This window comes from Leopardus geoffroyi, chromosome C3 (assembly GCF_018350155.1).
Source record: "Leopardus geoffroyi isolate Oge1 chromosome C3, O.geoffroyi_Oge1_pat1.0, whole genome shotgun sequence".
NCBI lineage: Eukaryota > Metazoa > Chordata > Mammalia > Carnivora > Felidae > Leopardus > Leopardus geoffroyi.
In genome coordinates, this window is record NC_059338.1 from 63187114 (window position 1) to 63204472 (window position 17359).

At 40.2% G+C, this 17359-nt stretch overlaps 1 protein-coding gene across 4 annotated transcripts in view; it reads right to left on the minus strand.

The window, feature by feature from the left end:
• AKT3 (AKT serine/threonine kinase 3) overlaps positions 1-17359 on the minus strand; it is a 308341-nt gene that overhangs the window by 54744 nt on the left and 236238 nt on the right. For all 4 annotated transcript variants that reach the window (XM_045453168.1, XM_045453166.1, XM_045453167.1 and 1 more), the window contains 2 exons: positions 11761-11883; positions 2672-2800 (listed from right to left, as the gene is read on the minus strand). In XM_045453168.1, the coding sequence (XP_045309124.1) occupies positions 2672-2800; positions 11761-11883 (252 nt within the window). The remainder of the gene's footprint in view (positions 1-2671; positions 2801-11760; positions 11884-17359) is intronic.

Sequence of the window (17359 nt, forward strand, 5' to 3'; positions counted from 1 at the left end):
CTCTTGCCACCACCTCCCTGCTGTGTACAGATTTCACTGAAAAAGAGTTCTAATCCTCAGTCCCCTCACCTTTAAAAAAACATCAAGGATGCTATCACAAAAAGGTCATTCCAAACACGCAACGCACCTATACAGCAGGTGTTCAATCAACTGTAACCTTCACCCATCAGAGATCAGATGCCTGCCTCAGTCTTTGGCTCCAGCCACACTAACCTTATTGGAGTTTGAGGGAAGAACTGGGCTTGTTCCTGCCTCAGGTTCCGTGCTCATTGCTCCCTGTGTCTGGAGAGCTCGTCCCCTCCACCCTGCAGAGCTACCTCCTCCTTAGCATTCAGGTCTCTGGCCAAGCCTCACCTCCCCCCAACGTCCTATCTGCAGAAGACCGTATCTTCCAAAGACAGCTGCAACACTATCTCCCATCTCACACGCTCTTCTACGAAGGGGAAGTGGGCGTCGGGGTCACCACCCCTTCAATCTGTGTGGTCTCAGACTGCTTCGCCAGTAAGCATAGGTGCAGTTTCTGAAACCAGGCCACTAAAGGGGACGCACGCACAAATGTCTGCCAGCAGCATTACAGCCCCACGCTGGAAGCAAACCAAATGTCCACAGACTGCTGAATGGATAAACCAAATGTGGCATATCCATACGATGGAATATTATTTGGCCACAAAAAGGAATGAAGTACCACTAAAATGGTAAAAACATGGACACACCTTGAAAACATATTACGTGAAAGAAGCCACACAATCAGCCTCATATTGTAGGATTCCACTGGTGGAAGTATCCGGAACAGGCACATCTATACAGACAGAAAGTGGGTTGTAGCTGCCAGCGGGGAGGGGGAACTAATGGGTATGGGTTTTGTTGTTAGAGTGATGAAAATACTCTGGAATTCAATGTTGGTGACAGTCGTATAATTTTGTGAACATAGTAAAAACCACTGCTGTATTTTATGGTATGTGACCTGTACTTTAATAAAATTATTAAAAACATACTATGAAAAGGAGTTTGCAAACAACTAATAAAACATTCTTAATGTTTGCCAGGTGAACAAAAGGAACAAAAACAAAACAAAGAAAAGGGAAGCAGCTCATAACTTGTTCCTAAGGACACTCATTTTTTTTTTTTTAAGTTTTTTTTTTGTTTATTTTGAAAGAGATACAGCGTGCAAGCAGGGAAGGGGCAGAGACAGAGGGAGCCAGAGTTCTGCACTGACAGCGCAGAGCCGGATGCAGGGCTCAGACTCATGAATCGTGAGATCATAACCTGAGCCGAAATTGAGAGTCAGATGCTTAACCGACTGAGCCAGCCAGGCGCTCCTAGGACACTCACTTTTAGAGCCCAAAGCCAAAGAAGTCGGACTGCCCCGGAGCCGTCAGGTTATGAGGAAGCCTGGACCACATAGCAATGTGGAGGCTCTACATAAACGCTCCTGTTGAAGGGTACCAGTCAGTGGACAGGAACATCGGTCGTCAGACATGTGAGTGAAGATGCTTCCAGATTCCAGCCTCCAGTCACACGTCACCCCATGGCTGCAGCGTCCTTCTGGCTGCGGCCCCACATGCTGTGGAGCAGAGATAAGCCATCCCTGCTGTCCCCTGACTATTCCTGACTCTGAATCCGAGATCACACAGAATGGTTGTTTTTCACCGCTAGGATCTGGAGTGGTTTGTTACACGGCGAGAGTAATTTGAACTCTATCTAAAATGGCCACCACACCACACCCTTCCCTTCACCTAGCTTTATTTTCTCCCTGGCACTCACTCATTAGCTGACATTATGTTATTTCCCAATTTTTATTGTTTCATTCTGGAGAGCAGTGTCTTTTGTGTCTTGCTCTGTAACCACATCACCTAGAAAAATACCCAATACATAGTAGACACATAATATGTAATTGTTTAACAAACAAATTAGCAGATTATTGTGGAACCCTCAGCATGGGGAGGTCACTGGTTGGGACTTGCCTCGGCATGAATTCCAAAATGTGGCTACTGTCATTTCATTTACTTTTCCTATAGTAATGAAGTATGAAAATTCACAACACTACAAATGTAAATTATCACCATGTCTTTGTTTCAAAGGAAGATCCAAGGTAGTTTATAAAACCGCAAGCATTCTTGCTGATGCCATCCAATTACTTGATTTTAATAAATGAATCAAAACGGGCCTAATCAAAAAATAAAATGTACATCGCCAAAAAAAAAAAGAAAATTGACTTACTCTATGGAAGTTAGTACCTTTGTGCTCATAAAGTTTATAAAATTTACTTTCTACATATTCTTACTCTATCATACCATGTTAAACAAGTGAAGGCAAAATAGATTTAATTCCTGTTGGTGGAATTTAAGCAACAAAACAAAGGAAAAGAGAGAGAGGCAAACCAAGAAACAGACTCAACTCTAGAGAACAAGTAGGTGGCTGCCAGAGGGGAGGCAGGTGGGGGGATGGGTGAAATAGGTGATGGGGATTGAGGAGTGCACCTGTCCTGCTGAGGGAAGTGTTTAATCACTGTATTGTATACCCGAAACTAATATTACACTGTACATCAATAATACCGGAATTAAAATTATAAGAAAGTAGTAGGTACTGCAATGATTTTTAATGCTAAGCAGTTTACCCTGCAAAACATTATGGCCCTGTTATTCTCCCTACGAATGGAAGCACAGCCTACCTCTGGTGCCAGATATTCTGGTGTTCCACAGAACGTCTTCATGGTGGCCGCATCTGTAATCCCTTCTTTGCAAAGTCCAAAATCTGTAATTTTTATGTGGCCATCTTTATCCAGCATCAGATTCTCCAACTGTGTAGTAAGAAAAATGACATAACGTGTTTCATAGTTTTCAGAAATAGGAAAATACAGTTTTGACAAATGACTGAATGCTGAGTAAGATATTTTGGAAAGAGGACATGGCCGTAGTTAATAGAACTTTCAGAGCTTACAAACCCCACAGCTTCCTAATTTGTGGGAAAAGAAACAGGTTTTATCAAATACTTCATGGTGATAAAATTAGTGATTTTTAAACGAATGGGAGTAAGAGCCATTATTGTGTAATTTCTGAGAATACACACCTAAATAACTTTTCAAAGAAAACATCAGTCCTTAATTCTTTTTGTGTCCCTAAATTGTGATCTAAACAATCCCAAAGAGATGAGCACCTTCTTCTAGATATATACGGATGGTTTTCAACAATTTCTCTTGGGAATCTATTGCTATTATAAAATATTCACTTACAGAAATGTTTTTTGGTGGTTGTTGTAAATCAAACCTAAATCTTATTTTGTAAGGTAAGGCGATATCCTCTTTTGAAGGTCTTTGTAATAAAAAAATACCAACCCTTTCAAACATAAAAAGAAAAATATCAAAGTCAAACATTCAACAGTTAATGAAAATATATAGCACATACATTTTAAAACTGGAATCTCTTTGAACCCACTAATTCCAAAACACCAAAGAGAATCTCAAAGATTTAACCAAGTACCAAGATCATTTGCCTCAAGTGAAAACTGTCAAATGTAAGGGGAAGGAGTTTGTGCAAAGTCAACGCAATTAAAAGTACCAACCATAACTGATGTTCTTCTCCCGACTTGAGCACAACCTTATGATTGTCATCACACAAAGATACATGTTAGTTCTGAGCTGTGATCCTACAGCCTCACACAGACAAGGATGCGAACCCCGCTCAGTTGTCTAGACAGAACTTACACGCGCACACAAGAAACACACACACACAAAGAAACGCATGCAGAAACCGTTATCAGCAGCATTAATGACATTTCACCTATTTCAGGAGCACTCCATCTCCTTCTCCACATGACAACATGACAGTGCTTACCTCAGCCCTGAAGTCAAGATCAATTTCAAAACAGAACTCCATGTAAGAATATAAACAGGTATCAATCACATAAAATGTGATATTATACTTTGTCATATTATCCAAAGTCTTATAAGCGAGAAACCCGACACAGTTAAGCAAGTTGTGCTCATGGAAGGGGAGATCTGAACAGACCTCAGTCCTTGGGTAGAGGCCTAGATGCATCCCCAGCTGAACTAAATGCTCAGTACCTGGTTCATGTATTGTACAGACTGCAGAGAAGGGAGTCTGTCTTTCACTGGTCTACAGAAAGGTGAACAAACACTCAGTATGTTGTAGAATTTTCATCTTTTTTTTCAAGTTTATTCTGAGACAGTATGTGTACATGCACTCAAGCAGGGGAGGGGCAGAGAGAGAGGGAGAGGAAGAGAGAGAATCCCAAGCAGGCTCCATGCTGTCAGCACAGAGCTGAATGCGGGGCTCAATCTCACAAACTATGAGATCAGGACCTGAGCTGAAATCAAGAGTCAGAGACTTAATGGACTGAGCCACCCAGGCGCCCCCCCCCCCGCCCCAAAAACCAAATCAAATTCTTAAAATGCTGAAGGGTCTTTTAAAAATATTTAAAAGTCCCTTTTATTAACACATTACATAAAAATTCTTATAAAAACTTCAAATAATACATAATAATATTGAGGAGAATGTGAATGTGCTATCTACTCCTTTCCTTCCTGCTCCCCTGTGTTGGGGGTATGTCAATCCTCTTAAAAACATTTTTTTTAATGTTTATTTGTTTTTTGAGAGAGAGAGAGCGAGCGAGCGAGCGTGAGTGGGAAAGGGGCAGAGAGAGAGAGAGACACAGAAAGCAAAGCAGGCTCCAGGCTCCGAGCCGTCAGCACAGAGCCCAACGTGGGGCTCGAACCCACGAACCATGAGATCATGACCTGAGCTGAAGTTGGAAGCTTAACTGACTGAGCCACCAGGTGCCCCTGCATCAATCCTCTGGATACACTTTATGTGCATCAGACAGTATTCATGGAGACATGATACCATGCACTGTGTCTCCACATTTTGACAAGGCTACTTGGAAGTGCATGGATACAGAAATAACAAGACATATAAACACTGTTTTTAGTACCAAAAAGGGTACATATTTTTTAAAATCTTGATTTGTACCTATTTCTCTAGCCTCATATCTCAGCTCTAAGATGCCAGGGGTTGAGGGATGGGGAATGGACGGAGATGCAGGACAGGGTTGGAGGAAGGAATAGGTTGAACATGACCAAGTGTCCCAGTCTGCCCAGAACGGAGGGGTTTTCCCGGGATGCAGGACTTAAAAGTTCTGGAACTGGGGAAGTCTGGGGCAAACCAGATAGTTGCTCATCCTACTTATTTTATAAGTCAGCTTCATAAAAAGCCATCACAATACTATAGTAAGAAAAAAGGGATGCCTGTGAGGGATGGGGAGAGGGTCACAGAGACGGGGGAGGTAGTGTAGTGCATGGGAGGCAGCCGAAAGCAAAGGGGGTCAGATAACGGAGTCAAGTCCGAGAACACACATATAAACTCCAAGCTTTGCCCTTACTCACTGTGTGACCTTGGGCTTGCTATTGATTTCTGTGTCCCTCAACCTCATCTATGAACTAGAGGTAAATAAGGGTAACAGCCAATGCGGTTGCTTTGAGAATTAGAGATATTGAATGTAGAACTTAACACAATGTAAGTATTCAATAAATGTATCAACCATTTATTTATTAAATGTGGAGAGTTTAATGGCTAAATTACAAGTTATCAAAATGGTATGTGTTCTTTGGGATGATGCAGGAAACTATAGGAATGGAACCCAATAAAACACTTCGGTTGGCTGAGCGTCTTCTAAAAACACTTTCAGTACTCAATAATTTCTTTTGAATAAAACAAAAGATAAATACTTCCTAATTTTTGAGCCTGTTTTTCAATTGTGTCCACCTTCTTCCATCAATTAATTTTGCTCTCTCACCATCCTGAAATGTTATTTTACTGAGTATGAATGTCAAAACAACCTGTCCATCAAAAGTATCGACCACAGTCAGAGACGTGTCACCTTACAGAAATGATATCCCCAAACCTATTCTTGTATAAACATAGGTCAGGGGTAACTATCCAGTCTTGTTAAAAAAAAAGAATAATAATTTGACACAGAAGGATAACAAAGTTTCCGTAAAATGTTAAGAACTATGGGTGTTGTAATTCACAAATGTGAAGGAGGCACAGAAACCTGCAAGTTTTCAGAGGAGATGGATGGCTCAGATATAATCAAGAACACCTGGAAACCACCTCTTCTGTGCATTTAACCCTGAAGGGGATTTAGTCACACCTTCTGTGTCAAGGAGAAAGAAAAACATTTACAAATGCTCTCCCTTTGGTTCTCTCTCCTAAATCTCATGGCTGTCCTTTTGGTTAGTCACAAAGTGCACAATTCACAGCATTACTGACTGTGAGTGTTCACGTACTCTCCATTTGTAAACTTTAAGTCTACCTGTTTCTACTCCCCTCAGTCTTAGTTTCCAGAACTGAGAGCAGGCATTACATTTATGCTCCGTGGATGCGTCCACTGGCAAAAGCAATGATGAAGTCAAATAAGAGGTTTGACAGAAAAGATTATATGTTAAAAAAGTGGGTAATACTCCTTGCCCCGTTAGAGAGGGCTGTTATCTAACAGTTCATGTTTTCAGGAGGGAAAAAATATTAGATGTATACCTCACAGAGTTCCCATAAAAAAAGGTAACATTTGTACCCAGCAGAAGCATACAGCCATTACCTGACAGAGGGTCTCCATTCAGCATGCATATAGAAAAATATGGTCGATTCTGAAACCTTTTTTCCTCTGTGCTTTGTGGACAAGAAATCATAGTAAGAAAGTACTATGCGCCTTTTGTTCTTGCTGGTGCGTAGCATAAAATTAAACTCTCAAACTCCTGTCTTTGATACTGTGTTTTCAACACTTCAAAGTACAATAAAAAATGAAATTTGCAGCGTGTACCAGGATCAGTGGATGGGCTGTGGAGGCTAAGAATGGACTGGCCCGGAGGCTCCTTGAACCACGTGCAGGCTGAAGGAGGCCTCGGCTTGGGCACACATGTAACCCTTTTGTGGTGCACAGGCTGGGAAGCTCTGCTCTAACATACACCAGCTAGCAAAGTTTTTTATACTTTCGAATACAGTATTCTAGTATAGATACACATTCTAATATCTAGCTACTGTACGTCTCATCAAAGATCATCAAATGATCTTACGTATCATTTTACTTACATGGCTGACACTGTAATTAAACAAAGGAATGAAAATAACGCTTCCTAAGGGCTCTGATGGCTGCTGGAGCAGAATACACAGTTAGTTCCCCTCCCTCGCCCTCCCACCCCATTTTGGGGCAGCTGTATCAGACTCAGTGCCCGGTACCAAGGCTGCTCCGGTCCAGGAGCGGAGTAAGGAATTCATCCTCCACACACTGCACACTCAGGCTCAGGGTTATCGAAGTAACCAAGTGTCATACAAGCTCACCTGCAGGAACGTACCATGAAGTTAGGAGAGTGTGCCAAAATACTGAAGAAAACACATCTCCACTTTGAACCTGCCTGAGCTAGAAAGGGATTCACAATGTACAACAGCAGAGACCCCACTTCCGCTGTCCGGCCGCTTAAGGACGGACCACACACAGGGGAGCCTGGGTGGCTCAGTCAGTTAAGCGTCCAACTTCAGCTCAGGTCATGATCTTGAGGCTGAGTTGAAGCCCCTGCTTGGGATTCTCTCTCTCCCTCGCTCTCTGCCCCTCCCCCATTTGCACTCTCTCTCTCAAAATAAATGAATAAACTTTGGAGGAAAAAAAAAAAAACCTGACTACACATAAGGAACATAGCCCGATAATACAATTTAACCTTAGAGGGTGAAGGGGTTCTTAATAGCAGTGGCTTAAAATTTTTATAGAAGAGGGAATCCAGAGAGACTGGTCAGAAGTGGGAGCTGGAGGCTGAGTCCTGAGACAGCAGATAATAAAGCAATTATGCTGCTCTCTTTCAGACTGCAGGATTATGGGGGGTGAGCACCAGGGAGCTGATGAAGACTGGGGGGGGGGCGGGGTACTGTGGGAAGACTCTGAGCCATCCTTTTGTGTCAGCACTTAGACTTTGAAGTTATCTAAATCTGGGGCCCCTGGGTGGCTCAGTTAGTTAAGCATCAGACTCTTGATTCTGGCTCAGGTCATGACCTCACAGTTCATTAGTTCAAGGATCCCCATATGGGGTTCTGTGCTGACGGTGTAGAGCCTGCTTGGGATTCTCTCTCTCTCTCTCTCTCTCTCTCTCTCTCTCTCTGTCTCTGCCCCTCCCCTGTTTGCACACACACATGTGCCCTCTCACACATGCCCACTCTCTCTCTCTCAAAATAAATAAACTTGAAAAGAAAAAGAGATGCTCTATTTGTGGGTTTCTCATATTAATAATGTACATGATTAAATTAACCAATAAACTCTAATTGCGTAGAAAACAAGATTAGATTAACCACCAATAGAATACAGTAGTGAAGTATGTACTATTTTCTACCTCTTGCCCTGTTACAAACTCATGGAGAAACTAATTCTTAATGAATTCCAGTACCATTATATGCACCTTTCATAGGTCCCTATTCAGCCCATTCTTACTTGATGGCATGGTCTTTGAAAAGAAATCTTACACTTGCAAAATAAGAACTAGGCAGAAAAGTTTCTAATATAATCTGCACTACTGATGAAATCTTAAAAGGGATTTTTTCAAATTTTTAGGTGATGATGAAGCTATACAAGTTTTTCGCAAGTAACCACAAGGAATTTGGGTCCTTACTAAAACAGAATTTCGTATTACAACATATATTGATAAACTAAGCAAACTTACTTTTGAAAGCGTAACAAAGGTTGCAATAATTTATCTGTTGCTATGAACACCAACTTCTTAGGAACTATGAACTGATAAAGTATCTTACATTAACTTGCATGGGAAGTAAAGCTTTCCTTCCTTGATAAATGAGGCGTCGGCAAATAGGTACTGATTTACTTGAGAGGCACAGCTATGAGAGGCATCTCAAATGGATTTGCATTTTATTAAACATAAGGTCATTAGTAAGGAGATGATCAAGACAAATCTGAGACTGATCAATTAAAGTGGGTACCTAAATCAGTTGTGGATGATGCTGTTCTTTAATATATCTGGTGTAAATATAGTTAAAGCATCTATTTTCTTCTCTTCCACAGCATTATTTGAATTTTAGATTTACAAACATCTCCCAGAGTTAATCCAATGCATTCCTTGCCCCGCGTAGATTTCATTTCGACTCTAGAGAGGCAGAAGGGTGTAAGGAGCAGAACACCAGACTTGGATTCATGCTTTCTATCATCTTGACTTTGAGTAAGTCACCTGCTAGGCATCCAGGCTTCAGTGACCTCACCTGTCACCTACGGACCAACTCAAAGTATTAATGATCCCACCTACAGGATCTCGTTTGCTTGTGCATAATCCTGCACTACGGATACAAGTAATACTTGTATAAATTTGAATGCTTGGCTTTTAACATTACATGTACTCTTTCTGGTGTATATGCGTGTGTATATTCTGTCCTATGTTATATATTTACTTAGACCTTGAGATTAATACTGTATTAAAAAAATAAACTTAAGAGAGCAGAGACTACCTAATTGTCTAGTGAAGTTAGTGGTCTATGTATATGGTAACTACTTGGACTAGTATTCATATATACTGCCATGTAACAATGTTGATCTAATTCCAACATCAGAAAGGATAGGGCAATGAAACTCATATTAAATGCACAATATGGTGGTTCATTTAAAAAAAATTTTTTTTACATTTATTTTTGAGAAACAGAGTGAGACAAAGCATGAGCAGGGGAGGGGCAGAGAGAGAAGGAGACACAGAACCTGAAGCAGGCTCCAGGCTCCGAGCTGTCAGCACAGAGCCTGACGCGGGGCTCAAACCCACAAACTGTGAGATCATGACTGAGCCGAAGTCAGACGCTCAACCGACTGAGCCACCCAGGTGCCCCTGTTGGTTCATTTAATGATGATTCGCAAAGAATACTGTCCAAGACCATCCCAATTATAACATTCCTTAATCAATGTTGCCAATCAAAGGAGCATTCTTTCTCTTCCTCCTTTAGGTTAATGGTTCTATCTTCCAGCTTTAAGCATTCTGAATATGTTACTGAGTACTTCCAGATTATTCTCATTTCCCTAAATCGAGGACACCCCCCCCCCCAACAACTAGGATCCATAAAATATAACACTTCTTCAGCGGGGAGAGCAGACTCAGAGAAGAGCAAACTATTTCTAAGTCTATCTGAAATGCCATGAAACTTACAAGTTTTGTCATGCCATATAACTAATTTCTTTAAAAAAATACTGAGATTCAAGACATGTAAACATTAACGGATTATTTGGCCACTCAGACATCAGATGCAGAAGCTTAATTCATCACATTCTTTGTCATAAAAAACTTCAGGCTAAATACAATCCTACCGTTGATGGGTATTCCCCACTGGTGCATCTGGCCCTTGCACAGCGGCTCACCCCTGACCTAGATGTTTTATAGCTGCTCAGTTCATTTTTCCTAAATACGGTATTTATAGCTACTTTTAAACTTTAATGCATAACATGTTACACAAACATACATACTAAATTTCACCATCAGTGTGCAGAATAATGCTTTGCGAGGTAGTTACGCCTTAGGGTCATTCGTAGCCTAAAGGTCCATGATTAAGAACATCTTCAAAGACAAGCACTTAAATGGATGATGTAGGAATCACAGGCTGAAAAGGAGTGAGGTGGGAGCGAGAGACAGTTGTGATGTCTTTTATAGTATTCTAGATCTATACCTCGTGTCGTACAGAAAGATTTCATAAAAGACTCTGGTAACGTCTACATCTACAAATCAAATCACACTTTAAATGGGCTAGTATTTAATAAATTAAGCAATTCTGTATCAGATTTTAGTAAGATTACTATAGGATTTACTTTTCATGGAAGCTAGACAGTCACATTTAGAATGTGTTCCAAATGTATCATGGGATACATTTCCCTAATGTGGCCAATCCATCAAATCAGCATCACATGAGAATTACTACCTTTAACAAGCTACTTCAGGGCTTAGCAAACTATGGCCTGGGAGCGAAATCTGGCCAACTGCTCATTCTTGTGAGTGAAGTTTTACCAGAACACAGCCAGCCTCACTCACATGCCTACTGCCCTACAGGAGCAGAGCAGGGCAGCTGCAGAGCGAATCTGGGCAGCAAAGCCTGAAACGGGTGCTGTCTGCTCTTTACAGAATGGATGCTGACCCAGAGCTGGTCCCAGAGTCTTGTCAGGAAGGAATTCAGAGAAGTGAAGTCACTATTGCCCATAAAACAATACAGTGCTTTTTAAAATGGAAACTAAGCAAATTAATAAAAGGCTGTATTAAAAGGCTTCAGGGATTTAAAGCCACCACAAAGTCAATACCAAAAGCAAACTGAGTATTTTCCCAATAAATACCTTCATTATTATACAAGTTTCATCCATAACAGTATGGTAGACTATAACAATGAAACTTACTTTAGAATGTCCCTGGCAAAGGCACCTGATTCTTAATCAGATGGTTAACATTACTCACAAAGTTCCAGAAAAATGAAACAATTACTGGCAGGTCACATCTGACCAAAGCAGTGAAACAGATATAACTGGGCACTTCAAAACCTCAGACATAAAGGAACTACGTACATATCAGTGAATGGAATCCCTGTCAAATACAATAAACTACATTCTTAAACAGAGTGCTTTTTTTCCCCAACAAAATCTGCTTTTCTCCAAACTGTGTAACTTTGTAATTACTTTGTGTTTGTCCCTATAGTCTCTGCAAAAACAAATTCTGATTACTTTTTTTTTTCTTTTTACCTTGAGATCACGGTACACAATCTTTCCGGAATGTAGATAGTCCAAGGCAGAGACAATTTCTGCACCATAGAAACGTGTGCGGTCCTCGGAGAACACCCGCTCTCTCGACAAATGGAAAAACAGCTGCAGGGTAAACAGCAGGGACAGGATTGTAATAATTACTGATTTAGTGGGGGAAATTAACACAAACATAAAACACCTCTCACCACCATATTGTGATGATAGATAGCGTACTCTCAGTGGACGCGGAGCACTCTTACACAGCAGCTGGCTTATCTTCTCCAGGTTTCCAAGGGGAGACTGCGAGCTGTTAAATCAGCGTTTTAATCAATATACCAATCTTGTTTAAGGCATTCTGCTTGCTACCCATTTAACCTTCAGTTACCAGAGGAAAAAAGTACGCATCAGACTGCATTTCCCCTCACGGTCCTGTTGCTTCACTCTTGCAAGGATTAGGTATCGAGATATTATTAAAATAAATGAACACAACAGAGAGGGTATATTTCTACTTGGTTATTTGATTTGTATTTGATTTCCAAGGAAGGCCTGCTGATTCGCTAAAACAGATCGATGTGAACTTGCTTTCTTCCACAACTGCTGTTGATTTATGAGATTTCTGGAAACGTTTTCAAAGTCTGAACCAATGTTTTCTACAATGACAAACCATAAGGCTTCAAGTTTTTATGTTAGTAACGGTCAACACGGACTGAGGAGCTCCCGTTATTCCCCTTTTAGTGCTATTTCAATAATAACTACAACACCAACCTCACCCCTCATATGATCACTTAAAACCATAAGCTCCTTCACTTCCTACGAATCACCTACAGGATTAACAGGTGCTCCCTGGGTGCTCACTGCGGCCAAGCACTCAGCCCTCCATTTAGGCCAGCTCTTGATTTGCGAAACTGCCATCTCATCTCTCAGTTCAACAATGCATGTATGGAAGGAGCAGGTTCCGGGCACTATGAATTGACTCTTAATGTACTGCTTCACTGTATTAAGAAATCCATCAGGAACATTGAAGGTTTGTTAATAGTGCTGAGGCCACTGCTACGTATCACAGTAGATTCTCAATACAGGTCTGTGATTAAAGGAATGAACCAATCAGTGTGTCCTTGACCACTGGATCAGAAATTAACTACTCCTTCACACAATTATGGACTTAAGTGCCCCGACAAACATGTAAGAATCATGGTTATCCAAGATTTGTTCCTCACACAGCAAATCATAACTTAAGCAACATAAAAGAGGTTCCCTACAGACTTCTTCCCTTCTTCCTCCTCCACCTCCACTGAAGAGTCTGTCACTGTTTTAAGATAAATTTTATGCATAACCCATTGTCACAGTGAAGAGTGGGAGATAATATGATGTAACAACTGCCAAAAAAGACTGGCTTAACATCAGTTATAGTAAAACTAAAATATTTGGCAGATAGTCCCTAAACTCTAATGCTATCTTGTCATATTGTATCAAATCTAAGATGCTCTTTATTGGGACTCCATCACCATTTTAAGTTAATAGCAAGAAACAAAGAAAGTTGGGGTGCCTGGGTGGCTCAGTGGGTTAAGTGTCCGACTCTTGGTTTCGGCTCAGGTCATGATCTCACAGTGCGTGGGATCAAGCCCTATGTCAGGGCCTACATTGGCCTTTGCACTGACAGTGCAGAACCTGCTTGGGATTCTCTCTCTCCCTCCTTTCCTGCCCCCCCCCCCCCGCTAGCACAGGTACACGCGTGCGCACTCTCTAAATAAACTTAACAAAAAAAGAAACCAAAAAGTTGTCAATTAAAACTATTAATAAACTGTCAAATACAAAAGACAGTATAGAAGGCATTCTGACTACAGAAATGTTAAATACGCTTTACAAGTGATCAAATACAGTATGCCAAAATAAAACCACTGCATATAATTACTCGGGGATATTTCTCAAAATTCACTCATTTATATAGGCAGATATATATTATTAATACATAACCATTCAAATGAGGATGAGAGGTAGAAAGAAGTTTCCATTATCAGTAAAGCCACTCTGAAAAATTTCTGGGCCAAGTAACTTCTGCTGCCCTTTACACAAAATATCACTAACTTGGATGAAGGAACCCCTGTGATCTCTACGTAGATTTATGGTAACCTTCTAATGGGATGAAAATACTGTTTAGATTCCTAACTTTTCTTAAAACAATGTCAAGCCTACCTACTCATCTGCCACACAAAAGATAAAGATCCTCCCTAAATCAATATAATACGTGCAGCCTTCTACAGCTTTGCTTAGACCATATTCTTCAATTTGTCTCCCAGCCAATTTCTATAAAAATATCAGCTAAAAAAAAAAAAAAAAAAGATACTTAAGGAGAAGAATAATTTCTCAATCTGCTGTCCTCTGATGTACACCCTTGTTATCTTATGGAACTTATTCTTGCTATGATAACCCATATTCTCTTAATTGCCAAATCCAATGATCTATTTATGTCTTCCTGCTCTGGAACTGACAACATCAGCTATTGGCCCCCTTCTTGAACGTGTTCCTTGCCGTTGGTAATACAGCTCTCTCTCCTGATTTTCTAGCTAACTCTCTGGATATTCCTTCTCAGTTTCTACCTTGGCTTTAAACCAACTTTCCACTTAGTGAGCATTAATTATTTTCAAGTCACTGTGTTGAGCACTAGGAAGAGAAAAAGATGGCATACAGATATAAAGAAATCATGTGAAAAAAATTAAAAGACTAAGACACAAGGAAAAAAGGGAAAAGGACACAGACAATTAAAATGAGAGGACTACAAATGAACAGTTTATGAAAACATGCCACATTATAATAATCAATAAAGTAGAGATAAACACGTAAATGAGGCAATTTAGCATATCCAGAAACAGCATTGTCAATGGAAGTGTCGTGAGATAAGTATCTTTATACGCTCGTGGTTGGGATGTAAGCAGACAGCAACTCTTCACAGGGCAACCGGAAATAGATACTATGATAATTTTTAAAGCACCACAGTTTCTCTTCTAGAAATTTCCTTTTTAAAAAAAGGAAATGTGTAAATCTTCTACATAAGGATATTCTCTGTAGCAGTGTATACAATGACAAAAATGTGAACACAGGCTTGCTACCATGTTGAAAAAAATTAGATTTCTCATCTAATCCCGTATCAAAATAACTTCTGATGTAACTAATAGTTAAACATAATATATTAAACTAATAATTAAAAAACTAGAAAAGTAGAATAGAAAGTCCATGGGGCCAGACTTACCCTCTTGCCCTACACAACTTGGCAGAAATGCATACAACAAAAAAATGACAATTACGAAAAATATGTAACAGAATTCTTTTTAGATACTGGACAAGAGGCAGCACAGGACCAAGATCCTTCTGAAAAGGGAAACAAATGAGTGAGTCCTAAAGCCACCCATCTTCTGTCCGGGGGTGCTGGGTGGAACATCACTGGCAGGAAAGGAAATCCCAAGCATGATTCAAGGTCTCACCACCAGAGAATGAGAGCAGATTTTGAGGAGGGTGAGGTAGATGGCATTTGCTGAAGAGAACACCAGTGAGCAAGAAGCCACACAAAACCCACATCGCTTAGTATGCCACAGAGTAGTGAGCACTGTAGTGTGTGAGGTTAAACTCTAGGAAAACCAGCAGAGTAGGAATGGAGATCTGTATGCCGAATAATTCCCAGAGGTCACTCCGAGCTGACAGACATTCAATTTCTACACAGTCAAAACAGTGTCATTAGTGAATAGCCAGGCATTCAGTAGGTATTTCAAAAAAAGTCAAAGTACAAGTTAAACCTACATTATCAAGGTTAACAAATATGAAGAAGGCAACAAAACCCAAACATTCATGTAAAATTCCAATGATCTAGTATGCAAGCAGTAATTACTAGACATAAGAAGATGCAGGAAATAAGACCCATAACCAAGAGAAAAATCAGTCATTAGACACAGACCTTAAAAATAGCAGGGGTGATGGATTTAATAGACTGACTTTAAAACAGTACATGAGATAAAGGGAAATAGAAATAGAAATAAATGGGACTTCTAGAGATAAAGTGTACAGTATCTGAAAAATTTCAGTAGATGGGATTAACAACAAATTAGACACTGCAAGAGAAGAAAAGCAATGAGTATCAAATCACAGTAAAAGAAACTATACAAATTGTAACTTAAAAAAAAAAAAGAGCCTTAGTAATGGGTTGACAGCATCAAGGAAGCTAACATATGCATAATGGCAGTTCCTGAAAAAGGGAGGGAGACACCTGCAAAATGATGCCCCAGATTCTCCAAACTTGGATAAAAATGATAAATGCATACATCTGTGTATCTCAATGAACCTCAACATGATGAAAATTCACAAACATGCATGAACTACTGGAACGTAGGAAGTCAGAGCACATTCAAATCACCAAAAAACTGGTGACAGAAAAGCTTTTAAAAATTCTGAGGTTGGGGAAACATAACATACAGAAGAACAAATAGGAGAATAATCCTAGATTTTTCAGAGGCTACGTAAGCAAAAAGGCAATGGAGCAATACGGCCAAATGGCTAAATGAAAAACAAAAAGGCATCTTAAAATTCTGTATCCAGTAGGAAAATCCAAATAGTAAGGAGCAGCATATGTAAGAAAAAGGCTGAGGCCAGGGAAAGAGACCCTGGAAAAGATCAGGTGAAATGATCCCAGGCTCACACAGAGCCCAAAGTGTTTTGCATCCTTGCCAGGCAGGATGGAAAGGCCTCCTAAGAAATGTAGCACCCAGGACAGTCGGTGAGGTTCCTGCCTGGGCAGTGCGGCAATACCAGTGTCACAGCAAAGGCTAGCGTGGCCAGTCTACGGTTAAACGCAAGCCTGGAAATGATCACCGTTTATAAGTAAGAACAACATCATCCAATGAAAAATTATCAGGCACAAAAAGAACTAGGAAAATATAACCCATTACTAGGAGAAAAATGTGTCACTCAGAAAGTGACACAAATGACAGAGATAGAAGAATATTATGATAAAATAGCTATTAAGATATAGTCTAAAAGTTCAAAAGGTAGAGAGAGAAGCATAAGGAAATAAATGGGAGATATGAAAAGTCCCAAATTAAACATCAAGAGATGAAGTCTGAGATGTCCTAGATGAAAAACAAAAAACTGATTTAATTAACAGCATGCTAGACACTGGAGAAAAAAATGGTAACAGACTTTAAGACACAGGAAACAGATCTAAAGTTAAAGATACAAAAAAATAATGAAAAAGATGAACAGAGCATTGATAAACCGTGGGATGATATCCCACAGTCTAACATATGTATAAGTGCATTCTGAGGATTGGATAAGAGAAATGAATGAACAGAAAAAAAATACTTGAATAATGTCCAAAAAGTTTTCAAATCTGATGAAACTATAAGCCTGCAGATTCACAAAGACTTAAAAGAAAACCCAACTGAAAGAAATGTGAAGAGGGGTGCCTGGGTGGCTCAGTTGGTTAAATATCTGACTCTTGATTTTGGCTCAGATCTTGATCTCCTTGTTTGTGAGTTCAAGCTCCGCATTGGGATCTGTGTTGACAATGCAGAGCCTGACTGGGATTCTATCTCACCCTCTCTGTCTGCCTCTC